The sequence below is a fragment of the Cynocephalus volans genome, chromosome 9, assembly GCF_027409185.1.
Source record: "Cynocephalus volans isolate mCynVol1 chromosome 9, mCynVol1.pri, whole genome shotgun sequence".
In the NCBI taxonomy this organism is placed as follows: domain Eukaryota; kingdom Metazoa; phylum Chordata; class Mammalia; order Dermoptera; family Cynocephalidae; genus Cynocephalus; species Cynocephalus volans.
In genome coordinates this window covers 1,743,682-1,758,030 of record NC_084468.1, presented here as the reverse complement: position 1 = coordinate 1,758,030, position 14,349 = coordinate 1,743,682, and the positions used below count along the sequence as shown (strand labels likewise).

General features: G+C 46.8%; 1 protein-coding gene across 1 annotated transcript in view; it reads left to right on the top strand.

Annotated features, from left to right (window-relative positions):
- The window catches only part of POLN (DNA polymerase nu), a 143,362-nt gene that overhangs the window by 116,688 nt on the left and 12,325 nt on the right, over positions 1–14,349 (top strand). Inside the window, exon 21 of the mRNA XM_063108507.1 lies at positions 13,237–13,368. Within this exon, the coding sequence (XP_062964577.1) occupies positions 13,237–13,368 (132 nt within the window). The remainder of the gene's footprint in view (positions 1–13,236; positions 13,369–14,349) is intronic.

Below are 14,349 nucleotides of genomic sequence, written 5' to 3'. Positions count from 1 at the left end.
TTACCCACATCCGCACACCAAGGTTTATAAAGTTAAACCGCCTCAGAATGTTTCCACTTCTCAACACACACCCCGTCTGCCCCAGAGCAGAGCTCACCCAGCTGCCCCCCGGAGGGCAGAGCCAGGCCTCAGGCCAACAGTGGAACAGTGGGGGATCCTACCTCAGGGGCAGCAGGCAGGAGGGAAGGGACTATGCCAGGAAGGACTCGAGGGCCAGAGGTTTGGGGCACCTGGTGACTCTTCTGCAAGCCTCCCCCGTCCCTTGCCACCTCCCCTTCCCCTTTCCCCTCCTACTTCTTTTTCCTCCTCCCTGCCCCTGCTCCCCCTGCTCCTCTTCCAGCCCCAGGACCTGAGGCAGAGAAGGCCTCTGCTCTCTTCCACTCTCTCCTTCTCTCCCTTCAACTCCCTGGCCGTGGACTGTCTGGAATTTTTACATGAATTTTCCTCGCTGTGGGTCATGCTGAATCAGTGAGCTGATTTCCCCTCAGGAGAGGCTGTTGGCCGGCCAGTCCACACCTCCCCTCTTTGGACAGCTCTGCTTTGAGCAGTGGGGCTTGTGCAAAGACCCTGCGGAGAGAAGACGCCTCCCTGCCATGGAGACCGTTTGTTCATTCAAGGAAAGGCAGCAAAACTGAACAAGCTTCGGCACGACAGTAATGGGGCAAACATGTAGGCGATCTCTCAGCTGCCTTGCACAGCCCCGCATGGCTGCTGTGCCCCTGGGCGCGCATCTGAGTGCTACTCCCCAGGATGCAGGTGGCTGCCTTGCCAGAATTCTCCTCAAATCTGCCAGGCCAGCTCTCCAACGTCCACAGAGCTCAGCCCTCCCCTCCACAGCCTCCTCCACCATGATATTAGTTACCCTTTCTGGGTAACAAATTGCCACAAACTTAGCTTCTTAAAACAACACACATTTATTATCTCAGTTTCTGTGCGTCCAGGCACATATCAGCTGGGTTCCCTATGGGGCTGCAGATAAGATATGACTGGGGCTGGGCCCTCAACTGAGACTTGACTTGGGAGGGACCTGCTTTAGTAGCTTCTGTGTCTTGCTGCCCGTCAGTGGGAGGCTGCCCGCTGCTCCTTGCCATGGGGCTTCCCAGCCTGGCAGAGCCTGCACCAGGACAGCTGCTCTCCTCAAACCAGCAAGTGGGAGAGGCACCAGCTCAGCTCCCCTCATCTGCTCACGGCCTCGTCCGCCGCCTTGAGGCGGGAGCTCTTGCCACGTTGCTCACTGCCTGGCAGAGAAGGCACCTGGTACTCTCTGAGCACACTCAGGCCTGGTGGTCTTTCAGCTGCACTTTTGAAGAGATTTTGATTGTGTACAGTTTTGGGGGAAAAGAACTAAGAAACTTTGTTTTAAAGAACTAAACTTGGTGGGTAACAGAGTGTGACCCTGGATTGATTCTTCTCAGGGTGGCTTGTTCCTCCTCTCAGCGTCCCCTCTGCTGCACCCTGAACCTTCCTGGGGTCTCCGTCTGGGGGAAGACAGCCTTCTGCCACATTACATTAGCCCTTGTGCCTGCATACTTGCTCCAGAATCACACCTTGCAGACATGCCAGCTTCATCTCTGCAGGTAGAACACTGCCTCCACCACCCCAGCCAGGCTGGGGCCCCTACCCTGTCGCCTCCAGACCATGTGGCCTTGCCCAAGGCCCTCCACATCTCCTCTTCAGCAAATGCACTCACCAGGTTGTTGGGCTGTGCCTGGCACACAGCTGACGCCCATCCCCAGCATCCACCACCACATGTGGGCCCTACTTCAACTCTGTGCTGTGTCAGTAAATGCTTCCCAGTGACAGCAACTTCCATAGGTCTCTGTGGTCCCCCCACCCTGGTGGGCACTGCTCACCTCAAGTCCAGTCAGGAGAGAGGTAGAGGATGTGTGTGCCGCGTGCCCAGCAGGGGATGGCAGAATACCCTCCCCACGCTGCCCCTTGCACCCAGAGAAGGGCAGTCTTCCCTGCTGTCCCAGTGGCCCTTCTAGAGGATTGCTTCATTTTTTTTTTCTGGAGATAAGAGCTACCCTTTGTAAAGAAGCAGTGAGTCATGAGCTATGATGCTGGAGAAAAGGGTAATTTGGCTGCTTGTAGCCCTGACAGCCACACAGGTCCCACCCTGAGCCTGTGGCTCCACAGCTCCCACCCCTCCTGACAGCTGAGGTCATGGTGCCTCTGCCAATGGTGGCTCTTTTCCTTGTGCTTGAAACCAGAACCTTATCAGAAGAGCTGGGACCGAGAGACCCAAATGAACTCGTCAGGCCTCCTAGGCTGCCGGGGACCTTCTGGAAGTTCCCATAAATAAAGGGGCTTTCAGTGGGTTGCAGTGATACGTTTTCACATAAACATAGCCTGGAATGGCGTACAACAGGAGCAGGGTCTTGAGAAAATTGGTGTGACTGTAGTGAGAACTGTGATGAAAGACAGCGAGAGGCTGGCCGGCTAGCTCAGCTGGTTAGAGCGTAGTGTTATAACACCAGGCCAAGGGCTTGGATCCCCACAATGGCCAGCTGCAAAAAAGAAAAAAAAGAAAAAAAAAAAAAAATCCCCAAACATCAGAGGCAGCAGCAGGACTGCAAAGCAGAGAAGATGCTCAGTGGATGCAGGTCTCTGCGCTCAGCCCCTGCAGCCCGTGGACAAGCCCTGCCCCACGGCCTCCTCAGACTCGGCCTGGTGTGGCATGTAGGAACTGGCAGGGGGCATTCTAGTGTGGACCAGCAGTTACCTGGAGAGCCATGGCCGAGGGGCTGGCTCCGGGCCTCTCTGTCAGCCTCTGCCAACTGGACAGGGCACCTCTGAGCCCAGTAGGAAACTCCTCCTCCAGGAAACAACTCCAGTCTTGCTCTGAGCTCTCACTGCTCTTAGAGTCCACCCAACACTTAATTCCTCTCACATTACTGAATATTTCTTAAGTTTGCTTGCACATACAGTCACTGTTTGATCAGCATGCTTTTACTGAGTGTGAACTGTAAGCCAGGTCCTCCCTGGGCCCCAGGAGGACCGTGGCAGAAGGCCGGGGCCTGCTCCCAAGGGGCTCACATCTGTCAGAAGAGACACAGGAGCTGCACAATACTGGGTCATCAGAAAATGTGCAGGTGAGTCCCTGGTGCCAGGAGAACCCAGAGGAGGGCCCCCAGCCTGGATGAGCTGGGAGAGTCCAGAAGACGGCCCAGAGCAGAGCAGCAACACCTCAGCCACTGTGAAAGCTGCATGGGAGTTCATCAGTCAGGTCTGTTCCAGTTAAACTCACCAGCGTTCCTGAGACCCCTGTAGCCAGGCACTCGTTCAGCCCCAGAGACAGAAACAAGGGTGGGAAACTGTGAGCAGCGTGTGTGGGGCAAAAGAGCACTTGGAGCAAAGGAAGTGAGGGTCAAGTCAAAACAGTGACACACAGACGTACACATCCATGCACAACCTGCACCACGATGTCATTAGCCATCTGTGGGAAAAGCCAAATGGTATGTTCATGTAGGATTTCAGAGGTAAGGACTTCTTAGTGCCCCCACCAAGCGGATCCTGGGATGCTCACAGGGAGACAGGCCTGCGTGTGATTACAGCTTAAAAAGCACAAACCTGATCCATTGAATGAAAGTGTGAAGGAAAGTTCTGTGAAAAAAGGAGCAAGTCCACAAGAAGCATAGAATAGAAAAGCCCCCACAGAGCCAAAGTCGTCCTGGGAGTAACTGTGGCCTTTGAGTATGACAGACCCACTGTACAGAGCCTGGGGAGATGACTGGACCTTTTCTCCATCTCAGTCCCTCATCCCTGCTTCTTTTGGGTTTGCCACTCCATTGGCTTCTGTTGCAGACAGGCTTTCTTCACCTGCAGGGACCTCAGCCACCTACTACCCTTCTGGTATCCCAGCAGCTCCACAGAAAAAAGGGAAATAATTCTTTCTCAGCCATAAATATTTGGAAGGAGAAGTGTGACTTCGGGTGATGGCCAAGTAGCTTCCATCCAAACAACCCTCCCATAGACATCAACTATAAACTATGGGAAAAGTATTAAAAAATAACTATTTGAAGGCACTGGAAAGTGACCAAAAGCAAAAGCAAAAGAAATTGGAGGGGAGTTTCAAGATGGCGGCGGCTGCAGCGGCTGGCGCGGAGTAGCTGAGGTGGAAAAGGCGGCCACTGGGCCTCAGGCAGCCGGGAAACTTGTGGACCTTCCTCTTGCCATCTCTTAAGGGAGGACCGCTGCTGCTGGCCGGTCGTGGGGGGTGACCGCCATTTTGCCCCCGGCAGGAGAGGCTGCCTCATTTACAGGCAACAGCTTTGAAGTGTGGAGCAGGAAAAGAACTGTTTCTTAGCTGCAAAAGCGAGTCTCGAAACAGGGAACACGGCGCCAGGGCTGCTGTGGATGCAGCCAGGATCCCAGAGGCCGGGGCCGCGCTGAAGGTGGCCAGCTGCTCTATTCAGGATTCGAGGTTTCAGGCTGGCATTAAAGAAGATTCCTGGGAGCGCCCGAGCCGCACCGCGACTGAACAGCCCGAGGCGGCAGCGCCGAGAACACGGAAGGCGACAAACCAGAGACAGAGAGCGGGCACCCGACCTGGCACAGCACTGTGAGTGATCCCTGGCACAGCTCTGTTCGGGGGGTGGATGCCCACGCGGCTCCCGCCTGCACCACCAGGCCACTCACCGCCCCGGTGCTGCCTCCATTTTCCCAGGTGCGGGCAGCTCCGCCCTGCTCGGCCATCACTGAGCCCATTTGCTTGGCCTGGTGCGGGGCTTTCCGGAGCCTGCGGGCCGGCCTCCTCTCCCACTCCCTCCGCGGTTCTCTGGCGGGGCTGGGGGCGTGGGGCGTCCCCGACCAGTGTTGGGAGGGCAAGGAAGTACGGGCGGGCCGACTGTCACTCCACCACACCCTGGACTCCAGCCCCGGTAAACTTCCTGTTACTGGGAGGCAGATACCATCTCTGCGACCACCAGTTTGGAAAAAAGCCTAACGAATTTCTGGTTGGGAATAGTGTGGTAGGAGAGTTCCCAGGTCCGCTTGAACCTGCCGGAGAGCAGGCTGCAGGCAGGCACTAGACTTGGTTTATACCGGGGGGATACAAAGGTGAACAAGACCCGAGAAAGATCTACACAGTGCTACAAAGGCACCCAGAGAGACCGGTCGTCTGTGCCTAGCAGAAACCTGGTAGACTTCCTGGGCGAGGCGGTGCCGAGCAGGGTCTTGAAGGCCCAGCTGATAGACGAGGGGTGCAGAAGACACACCCCAGCCCAGCACAGTGTGCACAGAGCGGGGAGACGTGCGGCCAGGGAGGCGGAGACTCGACAGAAACCACACACCCGGTGGGGTCGCCACTGCACGATCTAACAGCCTGGGCCAGAGCACACGGAACGGGGAGAAGTCCTGTACAGGAAGTGAAAGCTCAACAGAGATCACACACCCTGTGGTACGTGATCCACCAGCCCAGCAGAGTCCAAGCTGACCAGAAAGGTGGATCCCCGGAGAAGCCCAAGACCCGAGGCAACCACACACACAAGACACTAGAGGCCAACTGAGCAGTCACGGCGGGAGCCATACCAAATTGGCAACCACAGCAACATCCTAGTTAGTCATTAGTCTCAAACCGGTGGACTGTGAAACCCCCTGCCACAATGAATAAACACCAAAAAAAAAGACACCAGAAATACAAAAAATCAAGAAAGTACACCACCAAAAGTTAATAAATCTCATACTCTAGATCCTATAGAACAAGAAGCCCTTGAAATAACTGCCAAGGAATTTCGAGTGATAATTCTAAGGAAACTGAATGAGATACAAGAAAACTCAGCTAGACATCATGATGAAATGAGGAAAAGTATACAGGATCTGAAAGAGGAAATATACAAGGAAATCAATGTCCTGAAAAAAAATGTAGCAGAACTTGCTGAACTGAAGAAGTTATTCAGCGAAATAAAAAACACAACGGAGAGTTTAACCAGCAGGCTTGTCGAAGTTGAAGAGAGAACCTCTGAACTTGAAGATGGGCTGTTTGAAATAACACAAGCAGACAAAAAGAAAGAAAAAAGAATCAAGGACATTGAAGAAAATCTGAGAGAGATATCAGACAACCTCAAGCGCTCAAATATCCGAGTCATGGGTATTCCAGAAGGGGAGGAAAATGTAGATTCCATTGAAAACATATTCAACAAAATAGTGGCAGAAAACTTCCCAGGTATAGCAAAAATCACAGATCTTCAGATCCAGGAAGCTCAACGATCTCCAAATGTATTCAACCCAAAAAGACCTTCTCCAAGACATGTCATAGTCAAATTGGCAAAACTCAGAGACAAAGAGAGAATCTTAAAAGCTGCAAGAGAGAAGCGTCAAATCACCTATAAGGGAGCCCCAATCAGGTTAACATCAGACTTTTCATCAGAAACCCTAAAAGCTAGAAAGGAATGGGATGATATTTTCAAAATACTAAAAGATTGCCAGCCAAGAATACTCTACCCTGCAAGGCTATCCTTCCGAAATGAAGGGCAAATAGTATATTTCTCAGACAAACAAAAACTGCGGGAGTTCACTACCACACGACCACCCTTACAAGAAATCCTCAAGGGAGTACTGGGTTTGGTTCCTGAAAAATAACTACCACTGCCATAAAAACCCAAGAAAAATCTAAACCCGCTAGTACAATAAAAATGGCATTCATGAAAAGAAAACAAGCTAACAAAAACACTAACTACAACCTAAGGAACCAACAAACAAAGAAACCAAACAGTAAATCAGAAAGCAAGGAACCAAAGACACCTAAGACAACCAAACAACCAATAAAATGCTAGGAATAAATCAACACCTTTCAATAACAACTCTTAATGTTAAAGGCTTAAATTCCCCAATCAAAAGACACAGACTGGCTGACTGGATCAAAAAGCAGGACCCAACTATATGCTGCCTACAAGAGACCCACCTCACCCATAAAGATTCACACAGACTAAGAGTGAAAGGATGGAAAAAGATTTACCATGCAAACAGAAAAGAAAAACGAGCTGGAGTAGCTATTCTTATATCTGACAAAATAGACTTTAAACTAAAAACCATAAAAAGAGACAATGAGGGACACTATTTAATGATAAAAGGACTGATCCATCAAGAAGACATAACAATCATAAATATGTACGCACCCAATGTTGGAGCAGCCAGATTTATAAAACAAACTCTATTAGACCTAAAGAAGGAAATAGACACTAATACCATAATAGCAGGGGACCTGAACACTCCACTGTCAATATTAGACAGATCATCTAGGCAAAGAATCAGTAGAGAAACACAAGATCTAAACAAGAGTCTAGATCAATTGGAATTGGCAGATATCTACAGAACATTCCACCCAACAACCTCAGAATATTCATTCTTCTCATCAGCACATGGATCATTCTCCAGGATAGATCACATATTAGGTCACAAATCAAGTCTCAATAAATTCAAAAAAATTGGAATTATCCCATGTATCTTCTCAGACCACAATGGATTAAAACTAGAAATTAATAACAAATGAAACTCTGGAAACTATACAAACACTTGGAAATTAAACAGCATTCTACTTAATGACATATGGGTCCAAGAAGAAATCAAGCAGGAAATCAAAAAGTTTATTGAAACTAATGAAAACAATGATACATCATACCAAAACCTGTGGGATACTGCAAAAGCAGTATTGAGGGGAAAATTTATTGCATTAAATGCTCACTTCAGAAGAATAGAAAGATGGCAAGTGAACAACCTAACACTTCACCTTAAAGAACTAGAAAAACAAGAACAATCCAAACCTAAAGTTAGCAGACGGAAAGAAATCATTAAGATCAGAGCAGAACTGAATGAAATTGAAAACCAAAAAACAATTCAAAAGATCAATGAATCAAAAAGTTGGTTTTTTGAAAAGATAAATAAAATAGACAAACCATTAGCATGGCTAACAAAAAAAAGAAGAGAGAAGACTCAAATAACAAAAATTAGAAATGAAAAAGGCGATATTACAACTGATTCATCTGAAATACAAGGAATCATTCGAGACTACTATAAACAACTATACGCTAACAAATTTGAAAATCTGGAGGAAATGGATAAATTTCTGGACACACACAAGCTCCCAAAACTGAACCGTGATGACGTAGAAAATTTGAACAGCCCAATAACAATAAAGGAGATTGAAGCTGTTATCAGAAGGCTCCCAACAAAGAAAAGCCCAGGACCAGATGGATTCACAGCAGAATTTTACCAAACATTCAAAGAGGAATTGACACCGATTCTTTACAAACTATTCCAAAAGATTGAAACGGACGCAAATCTCCCAAACTCATTCTATGAAGCAAACATCATCCTGATACCAAAACCAGGAAAAGATATAACCAAAAAAGAAAACTACAGGCCGATATCCTTGATGAATATAGATGCAAAAATCCTCACTAAAATACTAGCAAACAGAATACAGCAACATATACGAAAAATTATTTATCACGATCAAGTGGGATTCATCCCAGGGATGCAAGGTTGGTTCAACATATGCAAATCAATAAATGTGATACACCATATTAATAAACTCAAACACAAGGACCATATGATCATCTCTATAGATGCTGAAAAAGCATTTGATAAAGTTCAGCACTCATTCATGACAAAGACCCTCTATAAGTTAGGTATAGAGGGAAAGTATCTCAACATAATTAAAGCCATATATGCCAAACCCACTGCCAATATCATCCTGAATGGGGAAAAGCTGAAAGCTTTTCCTTTAAGAACAGGAACTAGACAAGGATGCCCACTCTCACCACTCCTATTCAACATAGTGTTGGAAGTACTAGCCAGAGCAATCAGAGAAGAGAAGGAAATAAAGGGCATCCAGATTGGAAAAGATGAAGTCAAACTGTCCCTGTTTGCAGATGACATGATCCTATATATCGAACAGCCTAAAACCTCTACAAAAAAACTGTTGGAATTGATAAATGATTTCAGCACAGTAGCCGGATACAAAATCAACACACAAAAATCAGTAGCATTTCTTTTCTCCAGTAGTGAACATGCAGAACGAGAAATCAAGAAAGCCTGCCCATTTACAATAGCCACCAAAAAAATAAAATACTTAGGAACTGAGTTAACCAAGGATGTGAAAAATCTCTATAATGAGAACTACAAACCACTGCTGAGAGAAATTAGAGAGGATACAAGAAGATGGAAAGATATCCCATGCTCTTGGATTGGAAGAATCAACATAGTGAAAATGTCCATACTACCCAAAGTGATATACAAATTCAATGCAATCCCCATCAAAATTCCAAAGACATTTTTCTCAGAAATGGAAAAAACTATTCAGACATTTATATGGAACAATAAAAGACCACGAATAGCCAAAGCAATGCTCAGCAAAAAAAATAAAGCTGGAGGCATAACACTACCTGACTTTAAGCTATACTACAAAGCTATAATAACCAAAACAGTATGGTACTGGCATAAAAACAGACACACTGACCAATGGAATAGAATAGAGAATCCAGAAATCAACCCACACACTTACTGCCATCTGATCTTTGACAAAGGCACCAAGCCTATTCACTGGGGAAGGGACTGCCTCTTCAGCAAGTGGTGCTGGGATAACTGGATATCGATATGCAGGAGAATGAAACTAGATCCATACCTCTCACCGTATACTAAAATCAACTCAAAATGGATTAAGGATTTAAATATACACCCTGAGACAATAAAACTTCTTAAAGAAAACATAGGAGAAACACTTCAGGAAATAGGACTGGGCACAGACTTCATGAATACGACCCCAAAAGCACGGGCAACCAAAGGAAAAATAAACAAATGGGATTATATCAAACTAAAAAGCTTCTGCACAGCAAAAGAAACAATTAAAAGAGTTAAAAGACAACCAACAGAGTGGGAGAAAATATTTGCAAAATATACATCTGACAAAGGATTAATATCCAGAATATATAAGGAACTCAAACAACTTTACAAGAAGAAAACAAGCAACCCAATTAAAAAATGGGCAAAAGAGCTAAGTAGGCATTTCTCTAAGGAAGATATACAAATGGCCAACAGACATATGAAAAAATGCTCAACATCACTCAGCATCCGGGAAATGCAAATCAAAACCACATTGAGATACCATCTAACCCCAGTTAGGATGGCTAAAATCCAAAAGACTATGAACGATAAATGCTGGCGAGGCTGCGGAGAAAAAGGAACTCTCATACATTGTTGGTGGGACTGCAAAATGGTGCAGCCTCTATGGAAAATGGTATGGAGGTTCCTTAAACAATTGCAAATAGATCTACCATACGACCCAGCCATCCCACTGTTGGGAATATACCCAGAGGAATGGAAATCAACAAGTCGAAGGTATACCTGTTCCCCAATGTTCATCGCAGCACTCTTTACAATAGCCAAGAGTTGGAACCAGCCCAAATGCCCATCATCAGATGAGTGGATACGGAAAATGTGGTACATCTACACAATGGAATACTACTCAGCTATAAAAACGAATGAAATACTGCCATTTGCAACAACATGGATGGACCTTGAGAAAATTATATTAAGTGAAACAAGTCAGGCACAGAAAGAGAAATACCACATGTTCTCACTTATTGGAGGGAGCTAAAAATTAATATATAAATTCACACACACACACACACACACACACACACACACACACACACACAAACCGGGGGGGGGGGGGGAAGAAGATATAACAACCACAATTATTTGAAGTTGATACGACAAGCAAACAGAAAGGACATTGTTGGGGGGGGGGAGGGAGAAGGGAGGGAGGTTTTGGTGATGGGGAGCAATAATCAGCTACAATGTTTATCGACAAAATAAAATTTAAAAAAAAAATAATAAAAATAAAGAAAGAAAGAAAGAAAGAAAGAAAGAAATTGGAGGCTGGTTGACACTTGGAAGAAAGGAATGGCACAGGCAAGTTTCCTGTCTGCAGCTCTTCACCTGAAGGCAGATCTCAGGCAATGCTGTGGGCAGCTAAAGCTCTCATGGAACCCATCACCTTTCTAGCTTGAAGAAACAGAGGACAGAGTTTGGGGCAAACAGAGAATCTGGAAAGTGGAGGGAGAGATTCCAGGAAGAAGAGAGCCAGAGGAGAAGCCCAAATTCTGGGTATGAACTCTGGCTGACGCCTAACTATACACGAATGTTGCTAACTTCAAACAGCCCAGCTAAGGCTAAAAGAACTGAGCTAAGTTTTCAGTTGCTGCCCACTGCAGGGGAACAGAGTTTGAAGTTTGACTGCAGTCAAATTAACTGCCCTCTTTAAAAAAATCAATACTCCTAAGTAGAACATAACAGAATCCATAGTTTCTACAACATAGCATTCACAATATCCATGATACAATCCCAAATTATTAAACATGAAGAAACAGGATAACTTGACCATACTCAGAAAAAAGACAATTATGGAAGAAGATACTGAGATGACCCAGGTGTTGGAATTAGCAGACAAGGATTTTAAAGCTGCTATTATAACTATGCTCAAGGATGTAAAGGAAAATATGCTCATTATAAATGAAAAAAAGAAAACCACAGCAAATAAAAAAGAAGTTCTAAAACTGAAATATGCAATATCTGAAGTAAAATATTCACTGGATAGGCTTAACATTAGGTTGCAGATGAGAAAAGACTTGGCTAAGAAGAAGATTCAAAGTTCTACCTGGCCAACCTGGCGGAGGTATCTAGCCCTTGTCTGGTTTCTTTCTGAAAGCCAGTGGAATTTTCCATTGCAGTACCACAACTGAGGGGTGGTGATTGGAATTTGATAGAAAGAGTTATAGATGGATTATTTCAGTAAAGTGTAGCAAAACACATCATAATTTATTCATGAAGATATCACACAGTCTTAAGTCCTAAAAGGATATTGGAATTTTTTCATTTTCAGCCAAATGACCTCAAGTATTCAGGCCAGTCTAGGCATAGAGGAAGGACCAAGGACTCCAAGATTTTATCCCTCTATGCTGGGATAAACTTTGGAAGAATGGGGCACCCCAGACTTTCCCACTCTTCCTACAAAAGCGATGGGAGCAAGCATCTGCCCCTTCATGGTCCCAAGACTCCAACATTCTCTCTGCCCAGAACTGCTGCAGGCATCAGCTGGCTGGGGCCAGGAGTGGCCGGGCTGAAAAGGGGACCAGGTCTGAGAGGCCCATAGCCCTACTCCTATAGAGGTCTCTTCCCTGGTCTCCACTGACCCCACTTCTCCAGCCCCTGGCATGGTTTCTGGGCCATCTTGTCCATAGGCCTCTAGGGTACCCTCTAGTATGACCCCAGAGCTGAGCCAGCACAGAGGACAGCAGGCCCACCCCTGGCCCTGGTCCTGCTGTCCCAGGAATGTAGGTCTTGTCTCTCTGGGGTTCCCTCCAGCCATGCATCCCCCAGAGCCCCAGGCTTTCCACATAATCCCACTGTCAGCAAGGGCCTCATGGACTCCTCCTTCTCTATTTAAATTTTTCTTCTTTTCTGGGGGAAAATGAAGTGAATGGCTACATATCCAGTCCCAGGAAGGAGCCAGGCACGGCTTGGAGCCTTCCACGCCTTGGCCCCTGGGGTTCCCTTGCAACCCTTTGCAGTGAGGACTGTTGTTCCTAATTCACAGGTGGAGGGAGGGTTTATTGTGGGTTAAGTAACTTCCCCAAGGCCCCACACCTCCCATGGTGGGGTAGAGCTAGGCTCAGGTCCCACCACTTGCTCCCAGCAAGCAAGAGACTCACTCCGGGGCCTGACCAGAGACTTTTCTATATGCAGCTTCACAAGAACAGCTGTTATCTTCTAGGAACAAAAATATTGGCCTGGACAAAAAGCAATTGTTTCAAAATAGAAATTCTAAGGATAGGGACTCCTGAGTACCATTTTCTCATAATTTGGCCATGGAACTTTCCCCTCCTCTGTACTCTGGGCCCCTCCCCTGCCTCCCTAGTTCTGGAATTGGGTTTCCCACTGGCCACAGCAGCAGCAGGGACCAGGTCTGCTTCATTCTCTGCTTCTGCAGCACCTGGCAGGCGCTTGGCCAATAGTGCTGAATAAATGAATGTCTAATAGGCCCCAGTCCAGGCTGAGCAGCACCCAGCACCCAGTTTGTAAAGCAAAAGCCAGCACCACCCTGACCCACCAGGTGCCATCTGGCTTCGACTCTCACATCCTCCAGGGGCCTCCGCTTGGCCATCTCAGTGCAGCGCCCGTCCCAGGAGTGTGCTCAGGCTTGACACTGGCCTTGCATCTTCCTGACTCACACAGGGAAGGAGCGGCTTGCTGCTTGCCTTGGAGTTGCTGTTGAGGAAGCTGCCCAGTTTTTGGAGAGTTTTCTGCAGAAGTATAAGAAAATCAAGGACTTCTCCAGAGCAGCTATTGCCCAATGTCAGCAGACAGGTGAGCCCACAGCAGCTCAGCCTGCAGCAGCCCCCACTCCTGCCCACCTGTGCTCTGCAGCGGCTGGTGGTGCCTGTGGCTCCTGATTCTGTGGGTGGGTGTGTGGACAGATGGGTGGATGGTGTGTGGACGGATGGAGCTGGGTGGCTGAGACTGGGCAGAGGGTGGCTGGGGGAGTGACCAACTGGATGAATAGGACTAACAGCCTCCAGGTGCATAGGGGCAGAACTAGGCTCCACTTGAAGCAACAAAACGAGCAAGCTTGAGTTTGTAATAGATGATAGCTGGACAGATCAGTAAAAACAGACAGATAAAATCCTGCACCTAAAAACGGAGACTATATAAAAGCAAAACCATCCATCCAGCTACCTATTTGGAAATGTATTGCACTCTTAAGTAATTTAAGATTAGAAAAAAAGAAATCCCAAGAAAATGACAAATAGCATCAAAAACTGTGGACTTGGCCAAGCTGATGCTTTACTTAGAAGTAAAGAAATACTTTAAAAGAATATTTTTAAAAGAAATGAAAGAGAAATTTGTGGATATAAATGAATTATATTCAACACAAGAAATTTGGAAAAGAGCAGCACAGTAAATTAAAGAAGGAAGCAAATAAATGGAAGAGAAGAAATTAATGAAGTAAACAGTAAAACAGAGAGTTAATAATAGGTACAGAGAGAGCATTCACAAAATTTTACACTTGCTAGGGAGTAAAAAATAAAAATTAGCCAGAGAGTTGGCCCAGGCAGGACCAGTGTTCCTAAACAGCTCTAGCCTGTTCCCGCAGGGTACAGGTGATATCTGCACGGGCCACGGCAGCTCCCTGTCCTTGCATCTCTCCCAGTGACTCACTGGTGACTTTCACTCTGGAGCCCACGCACAGCCCCGTAAGTTCCATCAGTCCCACCACAGGCCCCCCTGGCCTGACAGTGGATAGGCACTTACAGCCTGTCTGTGGCTGCCCCACACGAGCCCGTGCGT